The sequence below is a fragment of the Salminus brasiliensis genome, chromosome 1 (assembly GCF_030463535.1).
Source record: "Salminus brasiliensis chromosome 1, fSalBra1.hap2, whole genome shotgun sequence".
NCBI lineage: Eukaryota > Metazoa > Chordata > Actinopteri > Characiformes > Bryconidae > Salminus > Salminus brasiliensis.
This window is the reverse complement of record NC_132878.1, coordinates 33,518,225-33,533,846: the sequence shown is the minus strand read 5'-3', so window position 1 is coordinate 33,533,846 and position 15,622 is coordinate 33,518,225. Positions and strand designations below refer to the sequence as shown.

The 15,622-nt window shown below is 38.7% G+C and overlaps 1 protein-coding gene across 2 annotated transcripts in view; it reads left to right on the top strand.

The window, feature by feature from the left end:
- The window catches only part of LOC140554821 (exostosin-1), a 289,508-nt gene that overhangs the window by 230,690 nt on the left and 43,196 nt on the right, over positions 1-15,622 (top strand). For both annotated transcript variants that reach the window (XM_072678222.1, XM_072678213.1), the window contains exons 4-5: positions 4,016-4,123; positions 8,270-8,389. In XM_072678222.1, coding sequence (XP_072534323.1) covers positions 4,016-4,123; positions 8,270-8,389 — 228 coding nt within the window. The remainder of the gene's footprint in view (positions 1-4,015; positions 4,124-8,269; positions 8,390-15,622) is intronic.

Genomic DNA, 15,622 nt, shown 5'->3' with positions numbered 1-15,622 from the left:
CCACAGAACAGAAGGTTTGTAACTTCACAAACATGGAGGGCAAAGCGATTTCCTATATAGCTAGTGGTGATGAGCTTCTGAGTCAGGTAAGCCTCCAGATCAATACTAGGTGAGGTGCAGAGCTTAAATAGGCTTGGCAGTGAAATCACTGGGCCAAAAGTAAGCACAAAAGCACATGACCTGTCCTGAGCCAAGACATGTATTACTAGTACTAAGCAATTTAGTACCACATAAACTAGGGAAGAGCATTTCATTGTCTGGCAAAGAGAAAAGTTCTTATTATGATGAATACAAAAAGTAATACTATGGAATCATACATACATCATACATGCATGACATTCAGGTAGTATAAGAGCTGGTCTGTGTCAATGCTAATGTAAACTGGCACAAAAAGTCAGCACTGAAACTGTAAAAAGATGCAAACACGGACAACAGAAAAATTGCAATGTCAAAAGTTCACCTAAGTTAAAAATAGTGAGGTAACTGGTTGCCTTAATTACGTTAAGTTGACCTACATCAAACAAATTTGAGCTAAAGGTAAATAACCTTGCATTTTTAATACTGTTTACTGTTACTGTTAATAGTGTTTTATTCCTTAATTGACTATTATGAATCTGCCAATAACACTGACTGTTGTAATGCAAGAGGGAATGTAAGACCTAGTCAGCATATAGTCACACTTAGCAATACAGCCTTTATCACTGATTTATATAATAACAGTCTATAATATAAATTAGAACTGCATAGCTAAGATAAGGTAGTCTGTTGGAACGACCACACACACATATTCACCTAACTCGAAACGGTTGAGTGATGTTTGGGATATATCCAAATTATTACAGCGTATAAAGATTGTAGTCTTTACAGCGTATAAAGATTGTAGTCTTTTCTGGATACCTGGAGAAAGTTGTTAATGTTGACACTTGCAACACAGTGTGATTAATTGATTCTGCACTAGGAGTCTAAATTGGAATTACACCCACCTACCTAACGAAAACTGAAAAATATACATATAGACCCATATGCAGCATTTTTACAAGTGTTTTATATTGTTCTCTGAAATCCATATTTACCATGTGTGTATGTTTTTAGGCCAAGAAAAACGAAATCAAGGAATCAAGAGTCCATCCTAATGAGTTAAAAATACAGAATACAAGATGTGCTTAAACCATCAACAGAAGCATCCAGACCAAAGCGAGCGGTTGTTTATTTTAATATAAAATTATCAAATAAACACAGAATGAAAATGAAATGTTTTAATTAAGCTAAATATACTGATTTTTAGATTTGAGACTCTGTAGGATCCTTCCAATGCCACCTTCGGTTTAAAGGACAGAAACAATCATAAAATCATGATCATGTGAATTCTGGTGTCACACCTCAGTAGTTTATTTTTTTAATTAACTTGAAACTGGTTGTTTTTTTCATATAATGTCAAACATTCAGAATGGATGGACCAATTAAAAAAAAACACACTTAAAAAAATAAAATCTTTATTTGTTTGTGTGACACTGTCATGACTGGCTAGGTCTGACAATGACTGGTGAACACTCACAGGGATGGTGCAATGCAAGATCTTTAATGAACCAAAACAGGGGAAGAACATAAACAAGAAGCGGCAGCAAACTCGTGACAAAGGAAAGTGGGCAAAAAACAGAAAGCCACCTGAGGCTGGTGGATAGCCAGGGAGCTAGGCGTGAACGTGCTAACCAAAACAGGGAGATCTAACTAGAAACTAAGAACACTGGCAGTGCCAGTACAAAAGCAAGGGAGACTGTAAACAGCGCTCGTCAGGCACAACAAAACTTACAAGACGTGGACACGCAGCTTAGGGATCAGCCGCCATACCCCCAAAACAAACCAGAGCAGTGGTACTCTCATGAACATGAATAGCCTAGCAGGACCCTTGGAAAATGTGACAGACTCTCGCAGAAGTCCTCATGAAGAACTACCAAGACACTTGACTACTTGGACAGACGCCAACTCACCAGGTTGGCTCAGAACATCAAATTCTCGGCAACGGGGTGTTCGCGTTAGCTCCCTAAATACCACAGCCTCAGGTGAACCAAATCAATGAAACAATGAACACAAATCCGACACACATGAACACAACTTAAATCATGGTGTGATACATGAACAGAATGTCAACATAAAAGTCCCAAGCATGTGACGTGAACATGAACCTTGAACTTTGAAGTCCGTGAATGGTGAAATCAACTGAACATCAACTTAAAAGTCCTGAGGAGCCTGTGGCTTCTGCACACTTTTAAAAAGAAATGTTCCTCAAATGGTTCTTTAATCCCTAACACTCCAAGGTTTATTACACTAAGGTGTATTACTCGGTAACTACAGGCACTTCTGTACAAACTGGTAGGGCTATTCCTTGGTAACAGAAGTTTGTAAGAACACTTTAATCCCGTCAGTGGTTCATAGGCTGTTTGAAGGGTTAAGCGATGCCATAGAAGAAGAATAATAGATTGTAAAAAACTTCAAAATTGATAGTAGTACCAAAAGTGATTAAAGTACCTTCACCTCAAGCTAAGGTTCTTTAGATCTGTGAAAGGTTCTTCACTCGCACCTCAAACATGAAAAAGTTGTTCTTCTATGGCATTGCTCAAAGAAACCTTTGAAGCACTTTTGTTTTTCAAGAATGTAGAAACACATTCAGTGGTCCCTGAAGGGTAAACTGGATGGCCTGCTCAGCCCTGACAGGGCCCTCCACCACTGTGGTCATTGCAGGATGTGTAGCAGCTACCACAGATAATTGCTGTGGTGAGTTTTATGATGGAATTTCAAAAGCCTTGTCACTGAGTGCAGATGCATATTAACTAAATTATTAACATTTTAATGATCATTATGACACCATTATTGCATACTTACATGGAACATGTTAATCCGGTTAATCATGCTATACATTTTCATTTTCCAGTTTGTGTTTTAATTTCAAGCTACTCATAAGCCATTGGGTGAGCACCATTGTGATTAAAACAAAGGTGAAAATATGTTATTTCTTCAAAACAAGAAAAGAAAAATGTGGAAAAGAAACCTTTAATACATATTTACCAAAACAGCACACCAGACTGTTTTGAACAAAACCAAGGCTTGCTTTATAGTCCCACTAAAAGGGAACCAAGGACAGCTGCCACTCTGTGTGCTACGCTCATGAGGAAGGCGAGACGCATACAAAAGCTCATCAAAGAGAATAAAAAGCTCGACTCAAGGCTTCGTGCACACATAAGAGATCAAACACACGCAGCTATGGGTTGACACTACCCAGGGTGAATACAGTAGAGTAACGTTTTCATGAAAGGAAAAATATTGGAAATATAATACTTTACAAAACACTCCTCTAATGGCTGCTCTTATGACTGGATAGACTTGTGTTGATCTGACGTAGGTACCTGTAAAACCATTGTAATATTTGATGCTGCTCATAAACGATGCTGTGCGTAGTTCCAGGGTGTAAACAGAAAAAGAAAAACCTTCACTTTTCATGTATTTTACTGCTAAGATGTCCAGAGCCTCTTTCTTGTTCCTTGCTTGCCCCTTCACTTGAGATCTTTAGTATTATAACTGGTAGGCAGAATGGATAAATAAGTCCTGGATACCCAACCACAACACCTGGATGGTTTCAAGCCAACTCCTAATGGTGTTGGGAGGTAGCTGAGATTGGCATCGTATTCAGATTTCCCATTCCACTTTAAATAGTGCAGCAGGTATAGTCAGGCAACGACCTAGGTCCTATCATGTACATGCTGGAAAAATAATTTTAATGGAAGAATTTTCTAGAAGCTGGAAAATAATAAGCCATCTTCAACCACGTTGGGCGTTGGGCATGTTTGCTAAAGCCTATAGTCACTTAGATCTATGGGAGGGGGGGGGGGTGCTCAGATTAGATCAGGGGTCAAAAACACTGGACTGGGTGTAGTAGTAGTGTTTCCTGTAGCACTTTCTGTGTGAAGATGCAGCACACTGTATTTGTGAGGCAATAACTGTGTGTGTGTGTCTTCCTCAGGCAGCATGTATTCCTGTGTTATTGAGTAACGGATGGGAACTGCCTTTCTCTGAGGTCATTGACTGGAGTAAAGCTGCAATCATCGGGGATGAGCGATTACTACTGCAGGTACAGACAACACACTTTTACACTCTCACTGCACAAGTACGCACATACATGCGGGGTTGTGAATGAACGTGTTTTGCAGAGGTAAAATATGACTCCTATAATGCTAATGTGTGAAAGCGACCCTATGGGCATTTTGTACTATGGGAAATACTGGTGGATATGAGCATTTTTGGCTGTTAGACAATTAGTTGAAGCATGTAACAGGCATATAAGTTTGTATGTATTAAGTATTAGTTATTAGTAAGAGTCTAAGCTCCAGTTCTGTAAACCTTCACACTTACAACAGTCCAGATAAATGAAGATAAATATATGTTTTTATTTTATTTTAAAAAGATTCTTTGCTAATATACAGAAAATACAGAACATGACCACTGAATGTTGAGCTGCACACACTGTGATCTAATTGACAGACAAAGCAGATGACATCACTAGTGTAACGCTCGTTAATAAAGGCTTTGTCCTCAATAAGCTCAAAATAAATTATTTCACAACCGGTGCCAAATTACACACACACACAACGACACACACACGTGTCACCAAAGCTCATTATTGACATGCTGTAAGATGTGATATGGTATTTATCTTCATTAATTACCCGGGTTATTAATGGCTGCTACCTGACTGCCCTTTCCTAGCTGCGGGTAGCAAAGTCATTAACGTGCCAATCGCAGCACGGCTGAAATATCACCGGCCAAAATGTCACCAAAGACAAGAAACTCGACCCAGAGATTTTACACCGGGGGACATGACTGGAAATTACTGTTATTAATGACCCAAAAAGCCTTCAGGCCACATACACACATGCACATTCACTCACACACAAAGGTGATCATTCTGTATTACTATTGTATTACCTGCCTTTAAATAGTGATTCATGAGATTTTTTTTAATAGTATCAGAGGAAAGACGATGATGTGGAAAGGTTGTTGTAGGTTCTTACGATGTGTGGGATTTAATTACACTTGGTGGACATGTGAAAATGGGCCTAGGCTCAAATTGACTTTCAATACTAATATAATAAATGATCCGAAGACAACAATAAAAAATAAAAATGTAAGTGTTCTTCAAATACACTATATGTACAAATATTTGTGAACACCTTTCTAATAAATGCATTCAGCTACTTTAAGTTTCACCCATTGCTGACACATATGCAAATACACACACACACACACACATACACACATAGCTTGTCTAGTCCCTGTACAGAAGTATTGCCAATAGAATAGATCTCTCTGGAGCAGATAAACATGAACCTATTAGCATCATGCCTAATGTCAGATGTGGGCTAAAGGGGTATAAAGCCCCCAGCATTGAGCTGTGGAGCAGTAGAAGAACTGTGTTCTCTGGAATGATGGCTGCTGCTCCTTCCAGTACTTTTGGGATGAGCTAGGGAGTTGTGGATGATGTGAGATGGTGATCATCCAACATCCTGACCTCACTAATGCTCTTGTCCCTCAATGCAATGAAATACTTGCAGCAATGCTTCACATTCTAATAGAAAGTCTTCCCCGGACCCTGGATGTTAATCTAAATAAAAGCAGGATCAACTTTTTTGATACCCTTGATTTTAGAAGAAACAATGAATGGCCAGTTGTACATATACTGTTGTTCATGTGGTCTTTTTATAAAGGAATACTTAAGGAAGGATTAATTCAGGGAGATGACACAGGGGTTCTGGCATGCTTAACAAACACCTCCCAGTAATAATAACAGTTAAATAGCCATTCATTTGTTCTGCAGGCCTGGTGGCTCTACACTTATTTTCATAGTTATTTACAAGAGGGAGCGCTACAACGAGATATTGGTGCTGGTGTTTTGCAGTCATAGGCTTGAGGCCAAAGTCTGAGTAGTATCTTATGTTGGATAGCATGGCTTCAATTGCATTATTCCAATTATTACGGTTTGATTGCTGATGTTTGTTATTTTTTTATATCAGTTTTTGAGACACAAAAACTGATATAACTGATATATAGTAATTACGTTTCCTTACATCCGAGAACTGACTCTAAACTATAAGCAAGCCCTACCTCAGGATGAGGAAAGGTCACACAGCTCTCTGTTCTTCATCTGAATTAGTTTCTCATTTTTGACTGGGTTTTTCTCTTTTTTGTTGTTTTTGTTGCTGCTTTGCAACCATTTGCAATTAGGACATGGTTTTATTGATTATAGTTATACTTTCACTGGTTTTCTTGTCAATTTACAGTGAATCTTTCTGAGTACAGTTGCTTCTCAGCCAATCACATTGCAAGGTCGAAACTAACTGTGATATAATTTCAAAAGTCTTTCTGAAGATAAGTGCACTTGAAATTCTTCAGACATGACTGAATTCTTCCAAGGCTTACCGGTTAGCACATCCTGTCATGGCCATAGTTGTGTGATCAATCACATGTACAGTTGATTAGCCCTTTTTAATGATTTAATTTATTTTTCATGTTAGGTAAACAGTGCTTTCTGATTCATTTATTGGAAAACTCACACAGATTTGTGTTCAAGGACAGCATCAGCTACATAAGGTTTAATACTTTCAATGCCATTTGGTGCCTCAGAAACTCAAACTTGCAGTCATGTGTGAAGCTAAAAGTAATAAGATTTTTTTTTTGTAAAAAAAACTACATACTATGTAACAGGCTTTAATGGTTATTTGACTCATAACTGCAGGAAATCGTTTTGGAACCATTTTAAAAGGTTATTTTCCACAAAATCAAAGAACCATTTAAAGGGCCTCTATAATGAAGGCTGAATTTTTAACTAATAAAGTTGTAAATAAAATGTATTTCATACAGAGTTCATCCAGTCATAAAATAGTTCTGAAACATTTCTGTTCATACATTCTAAGTATAGATACTAAGCTACAAAAATATCTCGCTATGAAATGTGTCTTTCTGATGTTACAAGAACCAACTAATTTACATATCTCTGCCTATTCAGCTTACTACAGTTTAGTCCCACCCATTTAACTTGCAGATCTGAGAAATGTTTGAGCTTACATCAGCAATATTGTAGCCCTTTTAAAAGTACAAAAACAAAAACAGCCTGTTTAATTCTGAGGATTAAAGAAAAATAATTATGTAAAACATTATTAATGGTCACCATTTATTTAACATAATACTGAACAAATGTTGTCAGTGGACCCTAACAAAAACTATAAATGACAAGAAACATTTAGAATATTATGCCATTAAGCATTTAAATGGTCCTTTTTGTTGTGATGCATCTATATAAAACTATTAAATATTAAATCTATATAACTATTAAATCTATATAAAACTATTGAAGCATCTTTAAAAAGCCCCTTTAAAAGTTTATCCACTAATTGAGATTAATTGAGTGAAGTCCTTTCATCCTGAAAACATTTCACCTTAAAGGCCACATATTGCATTTTAATACATGTTATTGGGGCACACTCAACTGTTCTGAGTCATATTTCATGCTTAAATAAGCCACTTTATTATTATATTAGTTATTCTTTACAGTACTGTGTATTTTACAGTATTGTAAAGTTTTTATTCAAAATAAAATCTCTTGCGATGCAATGCACCCTGTTAATTGATCTGTGGTAAACATTCAATAGAAGCAACTGCAACTGATTAGTGAAACCAAGCTATTGCTTAAAAAATGCTGGATTGGTCTCTTGTTTTTTTTTCCTGATTGACTGTCATCAATCATAAGGTCTGTGAAAGTGTACCAAATAAGCTTTAGAAAGGTCCCAGTTTGGTGATGGATTACCACCGCCTGGACTTGTTAGCTTGTTATTTTTAACTGTAAAGTAGTTCTGCAACAACTGTCTGTCCTCAGGTTTTTCATATCATCTGTTTTAGGGTCAACTCAGCTTTTCAGTGCTAACAGTTATTTATATGAAATGTTATTCATATATGTTATATTGTAGAAATGCAAACATATTTCATATTTTACTGGAAATAAAAACATGCAGACTTTGTTAGCTCACTGTATTTTCAATAAGAGGATGCATAACAAGAGAAAATAGGAAAGGCAATGAAACATTTCTAATTAAACTAGAAAGTGACTGTTTTCCCTCTGTGTAAAGGAATGAACACACACACATAGAGAATCACACATGATGATATTTAGTCACTATTCCCTGGGTGCAATCTGTTTCTCTCTCTCTCTCTCTCTTTCTCCCAGATCCCCTCCATCACACGGTCGGTCAATGCGGACCGAATCCTGGCTCTGAGGCAGCAGACTCAGTTCCTGTGGGACTCGTACTTCTCCTCTGTTGCAAAAATAGTCTTAACTACATTAGAGGTGAGTTTACTGCAGGGCTTGTTTACGGCAGGACGAGAGCAGGGGGAAAAGCAGTCTGAAAGGTTGACTAGAGAATGGATGGATTGTTTTGTACTGGGTTAAAAAAAGAAGGGTTGGATATCGTGGTAATTTGTTCTTCACACACCTTTCACACACCTTTCACACACACACACACACACACACACACATACACATACAAACACAAATTCTCGGATTTCATGGCCTGGTCTGTCAAGTGTCTCAGATATACATATTTTACTGTAGGTTAGTAAATCCATATAGATACCTCTGGCTCAATTGCAGACCATTCACTTCACAATAAACACCTGTAAGAATGATTAATTAATTATTATTAATTATACAGAGCCCTTTATAAAGAGTTGACATTGACAACACATTCCCACTGAAACACGTCTCCTTTAGTCGGACTGAGTGGAAAAGCATTCTGCAACATGACTGCATTTATTAAACCAAACATTAAATCTACTTAAGTTGCAGGCATTGATCCATCCAAATTACTAAAGAACTAATGGTCCATGGGCATCAATATGTAGCCATGAACTTCAAGCTATCTAAGGCTCTAATTGCATATGTTTAGATGATAAAGCTTCATATCTGAGCACAAAGACAAAAGCATGGTCTTAAGAGTGTTATCAACTGTTTTCAGGCACATTTAATAGACTGGTTTATCCATGTTTGCTTGCTCACAACTATGCACACGAGCAGCAACAGTATCCAGCTAGGCTGTGGGATTCAAGTAGTTGGTATTAATGGCCCGAAGTGCGCTAAGAAAACATTCCCCACACCATTGCCCACCCTCCATTACCGACTACATTGATGTTAACTATTAATCTTATAATTGCTGCCATTATTATCATCATTGCCATTAACCTTCATCATTACTTTCCTCATTCTTACCATAATGACTTTATCAGTACACCTAGGCATAACAACACTCCTATATAGTGGTCCTGTGACTTTTTATTACTAATTTATAAATAGGTTTGACCTGAGGATGATGGTTCACCCTTTGTAAGTCTTGGTTCCTCCCAAGGTTTCTTCCTCCATGTTAAAGGGAATTTTTCCTTGCCACTGTCACATTAACACAACCACCACCAGCCTGGACTGCTTGTACAATGTGGATCGGGATCATGGATTGACAATGTTTGCATCACATTCTGGCCCTACCATCTGTGTGCCTCAACAGAAATCAAGAATTATGAAACCAGATCTTTAGCTGTCCAGTTTTGTATCTATTGCATCCTTAGCTTACTGATCTTGGCTAAAGTAGAATCTGGGATTCTGCTGGTGTAGCCTATCCACCTCAAAGTTGGATGTCTTGTGCATTCTGTTTACAACAATCTGGCCATTTTCCACTGACTTTTCTCATCAAAACGGTGTTGCACTGGATGTATTTTTCTTTAAACGCTATTCAATTCAATTCAGTTCAAAATGTATTTATATAGAGCCTTTCACAACAAATGTTGTCACAAAGCACTTTACAGAGATCCAGGTCCACGCCTCTTATGAGCAAGCACCACAATGGAGGTGGTAGCGACAGTGGCAGGCAAAAATTCCTTTATACTAAGAGGAAGAAACTTTGGGAGAAACCAAGACTCAGTCTGAGGAACCCATCTGCCTTAGGTCGACCGGCACAGCACAAACAAAGAAACAAATATTAGTACTATTCTGATTAAGTCTAGACTCTGTTGTGCTGAAAATACAATAGAATCAGTAGTTAAAATGCTCAAACCAGCCTATCAGACATCAACAACCATGCCCTGCTGAAAATCACTAATATCACATTTTCCTCCATGCTGATGGGTGCTCTGAACATTACCTGAAGCTGCAGGCCCATATCACTGCTACCACAAAAATATATGCTTAGATACTTGAAGAAATGAAAAGGTGTACCGGTCTTCCCAATAAAGTGCTCAGTTTGTGAGATCTTTATTCATTCAATGACTATAGATTAAACTCTTAATCCCTAGAAATATTATTCAGTTATTAATCTTCAGAACCAGTAAACCTTAACAACTATTCATTATTTTGTAACTGTGATAAATTATTCAATAAGTTCTATGCATAAAAAACTATAATTAATTATTCATTACTACTATAATTGTTTCTCTAAAACACTTATTTAATAACTTATTTAATAGCTAGTATAGGTTTCTGTGTCTACTGTTAATTATTCAGTATCTACTGAAAATGATTTAGTGTTTGCTGTGGAGCTGTGGAACTGCATTTTCTGAAGTGATGAAGCTTCAGGACATTTTTAATGAGTTGGAGGGGTGTTTGTGATCCAAGACTAATCGCCAAATATCAGTATCTGATCTCCCTAATGCTCTTACGTCTTACATATTGTCCAGTGATTTCAGAAGCTTTGCTGGTGTCTACAAACCTTTGATACATTAGAACAGAGGGACGTATTCTAGCATTAAACCTGGCCTAGTTTCTTCTTGTTTAAAGCCCCCGTCCATTTGACCACTGCAAATGTTTGAAGTGGAGTGAGTCTGTGTGAAATTCACTGTCATCCCATGGTCATTTCCACAAACTGAAACCAAACCCTGCCCATGCATATCAAAGAGGGAGAGAGAGAAAGGAAGATATGGGAAGGGAGAGAATGGAAGGCGAGAAAGCAAAGTGTGAGGAGCAAAACTAAACAGGACGGCCTTGCAAATAGGAGAGAGAGGGAGAATGAAAGGAAGCACTCGAGTCCGTTGCCTCCGAGTGTTCTGTTCTTTGCTTTGTGTCGGGATTAAGGCCAGGCTTTGGTTTTGTGTTTTTTGCCAATGTCAACGTTACCAGGTGCATATCGAAACCCCACGGTGACTAAATTAGCCCTGTTCCGTGTCTGTGTGTGTGTGGCAGATGCTCTAAACAAGGGGAGGAACTTGTGCATTGACACTGAGGTAAATGAGGCATCCATAACACCCCGTGGGACGAGTGTGCGCCTTGTTGTAAACGCTGGCTAATTTTCCACATACATCAAATGCTTCCTCCATCTGCCTTAGCAGGAATGTGCACACATTTCCATGCACATGCACTCTTATCATGGAAAACATGAGGAATTGAACTCATTTAACACGAAAGGGAGCCTTCAGTAGTCTCCTGTTTTGTAGCCTGTATTTGTGTCAGTGGGCTCAAGGCTGAATTCATGCTGTTAAACATTGCTCGGCTTACACCTCACAAGCCACCTGAGGAGAAATGCCAAAAGGTCACAGACAGAGAAAGAAAAACAGGCCACCTTTTTGTCCCATCAAACACACACACATTCCCCCCTCCCACACACACACACACACACATATTCGGCTGCCCTAGTGGACTGAAGGCTGGCGTGGTTAATGAGACCTTGTAGTTGATCCTAATTGGACACTACAGCTCTAGGCAGTGATGCGCTGAACCCAAGGGAAGAAAGCCAGACCAGACAAAGAGGTACAGCAGGGGTCAGGATGGGTTCCTCCTCCTTGTGAAAACACCTTGTGAGGGGGTGTTTTTGTATGTGTGCAGTTTTGTGGGTGTCCTTCATTTTACTCAAATGTCCCCATGATTTAGTCCCCATTTTGGAGATTTTTCACTCTGTTTTGGGGGAATAAAAGAGAGGAGCAGGAGTGTGTATTTTGTGCATATCAGCTTGTGTTGCTTCAGTAATGTGTGTGCTCTGTTTTACATCAATGTCCCCACAATTTGGTCCTCACTTTGCAGTTGACATTTACTGTTTTTGGGGACCTAAGGAGAAGTAGGGTGTGTGTATTGTACTACTTTGAGCAGAGGGGGCCAGTAAAAACCTATAATTATTTCCTAACTGTACTAAAGGTACATTACTACTTTTCAAAAGACAAATCTGTACTTTTTACTCACTAATTTTTTAGAACAGGTTTGTTACTTTAACATTTGAATTCAACTTTTTTATTGTGTACTTCTAATGAGGCAGCTAATCGTGCATGCTACTGTTCAGTACCTTTGATTCTTGTGAAGCCTAAAGAGCACTGCACTTCGGCTCCGTAATCCAATGTGAATGTAAATTGTTTCCAATATAATCTTCATAAAATTATTTAACTGTTAAATATAATGAACCGCGCTGACAGATAACCTTTAACACACTTGCATGCCCCACTCCCAACGGCCGCCCTCAGACCTTAAGTTGCCAAGCATTTGAGGGAGTTCTCTAAGTGTGTATTCAGCCGTTTCTGCTGTATCATGCCGTTTAAAAAAACAGCCAAATGGATTCTTTAGTCTCTACCTTTATAGCCCAGATTACTGTCATTATTTGCCCTGTTAAATTAAAGTGTCAAAAGTGTGTATCAGAGGTGTGTAGTCATGGCTGCTACACTGAGATCAGATACACTAAGGAGCTGATATTTAATGTTTACCTGATGTTTAATCTTCTGTTTTCCTTGCTGTTATACTGCCTAGTGACCTAACAGTGTTTAATATTGGTTAATTCTGCTAATCAATTCCGTCAGTTCAATAGAATGAATGATTAGTGATGGGATAAATGCTGGGATTTTCAGCGATCTGAGAAGCAGACTTTCAAATATGATTGGACAGCAATGACAGAGATGAACATTTCACCAGTTATCGGGATAAACTGTATCTTTTGCACCAGTCTCTGCAGCCAAATATCTGTATGACAATGTAGTCCCCACCAAAGTACAAAATAATAGATGTGTTATATGTGTCAGCAAATTTTATTTCAGTTAGCACATTACCATAGAAACAGCCCCCAGCAATGCTGAATTCTAATTTACTGCCTCTTTAAAAACTACCATACGCTTATTAAATTCAGGAGAGTCATGGCCGGACACTAATATTCCCACACACTAACATAATTGAACTTTTTTATTTGCTGGGGGAACTAATACCCTACATGAATAATTTTTTTTTGTTGTACATAATCTGTTTCACTCAGCTAGCTGATTGAATGTGGCTGTTACAAACAAATATCATGTCTGTGCAAAAAAGCCATCTATGTTTTAAAATTCATATTTTTGCACATCCAGGACACAACAGGAGATCAGGTCTCAGGAGATCCTTATTACTGGAAAACAGTTTTACAGTTTTAAGGTTAAAAGTTTTAAAGTTAAGGAGTTTGACTCATTGTTGCAGGGATCATTTAGCAGACGCTCTTATCCTTTGGCTTTGTAGGCCAATGTCAGGGTTTTGAATCTGATCCGAGCAGCAGCTACTGGAAACCAGTGAAGAGGGCGCAGCAGAGGAGTTACATGGCTGAACATGTGCCGCCGAATTCAGGATCAATTGCAGGGTCCTGATGGTGCACAAAGGAAGCATCTGTAAGCATGACACATAGGTGACATTTTGAGTGAAGTGTCCACACAGCAATTTCAAATTCTCTTGTGGGGACTATGTTTTTTTTTTTTTGAGGATTATCTTTTGAAACATAATATTATAGTATATTTTTACTAAAGAGGTAAAATTCTCATTTTTTATTAAAAGGAAAAGGTTATAGTTTGCTGTAGGAATTGTCACTATTGTCATAATCTCAGTCTTATTTTATGTACAGTGGGGAAAAAAAGTATTTAGTCAGTCACCAATTGTGCAAGTTCTCCCACTTAAAAAAATGAGAGAGGCCTGTAATTGACATCATAGGTAGACCTCAACTATGAGAGACAAAATGAGAAAAAAAAATTAGAAAATATAGAATAGAATTTATTTGCAAATAATGGTGGAAAATAAGTATTTGGTCAATAACAAAAGTTCATCTCAATAATTTGTTATATATCCTTGGTTGGCAATTACAGAGGTCAAACGTTTTCTGTAAGTCTTCACAAGGTTGGCATACACTGTTGCTGGTATGTTGGCCCATTCCTCCATGCAGATCTCCTCTAGAGCAGTGATGTTTTGGGGCTGTCGGCGGGCAACACAGACTGTCAACTCCCTCCAAAGGTTTTCTATGGGGTTGAGATCTGGAGACTGGCTAGGCCACTCCAGGACCTTGAAATGCTTCTTACGAAGCCACTCCTTTGTTGCCCTGGCAGTGTGCTTGGGATCATTGTCATGCTGAAAGATCCAGCCACGTTTCATCTTCAATGCCCTTGCTGATGGAAGGAGGTTTGCACTCAAAATCTCACAATACATGGCCCCATTCATTCTTTCATGTACACGGACCAGTCATCCTAGTCCCTTTGCAGAGAAACAGCCCCAAAGCATGATGTTGCCACCCCTATGCTTCACAGTTGGTATGGACCTCAACTCAGCATTCACTCTCCTCCAAACACAGCGAGTTGTGTTTGTACCAAACAGTTCTACTTTGGTTTCATCTGACCATAAGACATTCTCCCAATACTCTTCCAGAACATCCAAATGCTCTCTGGCAAACTTCAGACGCGCCCGGATATGTACTGGCTTAAGCAGGGGAACACGTCTGGCACTGCAAGATCTGAGTCCCTGGCGGCGTAGTGTGTTACTGACAGTAGCCTTTGTAATGTTGGCCCCAGCTTTCTGCAGGTCACTCACTAGGTCCCCCCGTGTGGTTCTGGGATTTTTGCTCACCGTTCTTGTGATCATTTTGACCCCACAGGCTGAGATCTTGTGATGGAGCCCCTGATTGAGGGAGATTAGCAGTGGTCTTGTAGGTCTCCCATTTTCTGATTATTGCTCCCACAGTAGATTTCTTCACACCAAGTCTTTCCAGCCTGGTGCAGGTCTACAATTTAGTTTCTGGCGTCCTTCGACAGCTCTTTGGTCTTCACCATAGTGGAGTTTGGAGTGTGACTGTTTGAGTTTGTGGGCAGGTGTCTTTTATATTGTTAACCAGTTCAAACAGGTGCCATTAATACAGGTAATGAGTGGAGGACAGAGAAGCCTCTTAAAGAAGAAGTTACAGGTCTGTGACAGCCAGAAATCTTGCTTGTTTGTAGGTGACCAAATACTTATTTTCCACCATTATTTGCAAATAAATTCTTTAAAAATCAGACAATGTTATTTTCAGATTTTTTTTCTCATTTTGTCTCTCATAGTTGAGGTCTACCTATGATGTCAATTACAGGCCTCTCTCATCTTTTTAAGTGGGAGAACTTGCACAACTGGTGACTAACTAAATACTTTTTTTCCCCACTGTATGTGTGTGTGTTACATGAGATGTAATGTGAACATGTGGCCGCATATGGCTTAATATGGGTTATTTTCAGAGCTTTCCACAGGCCTCTCCTTATGAGAGCCAGTTGTGACCTCCTTTGTTGATTAGGATGAGCTTGATTAATTGGTGCT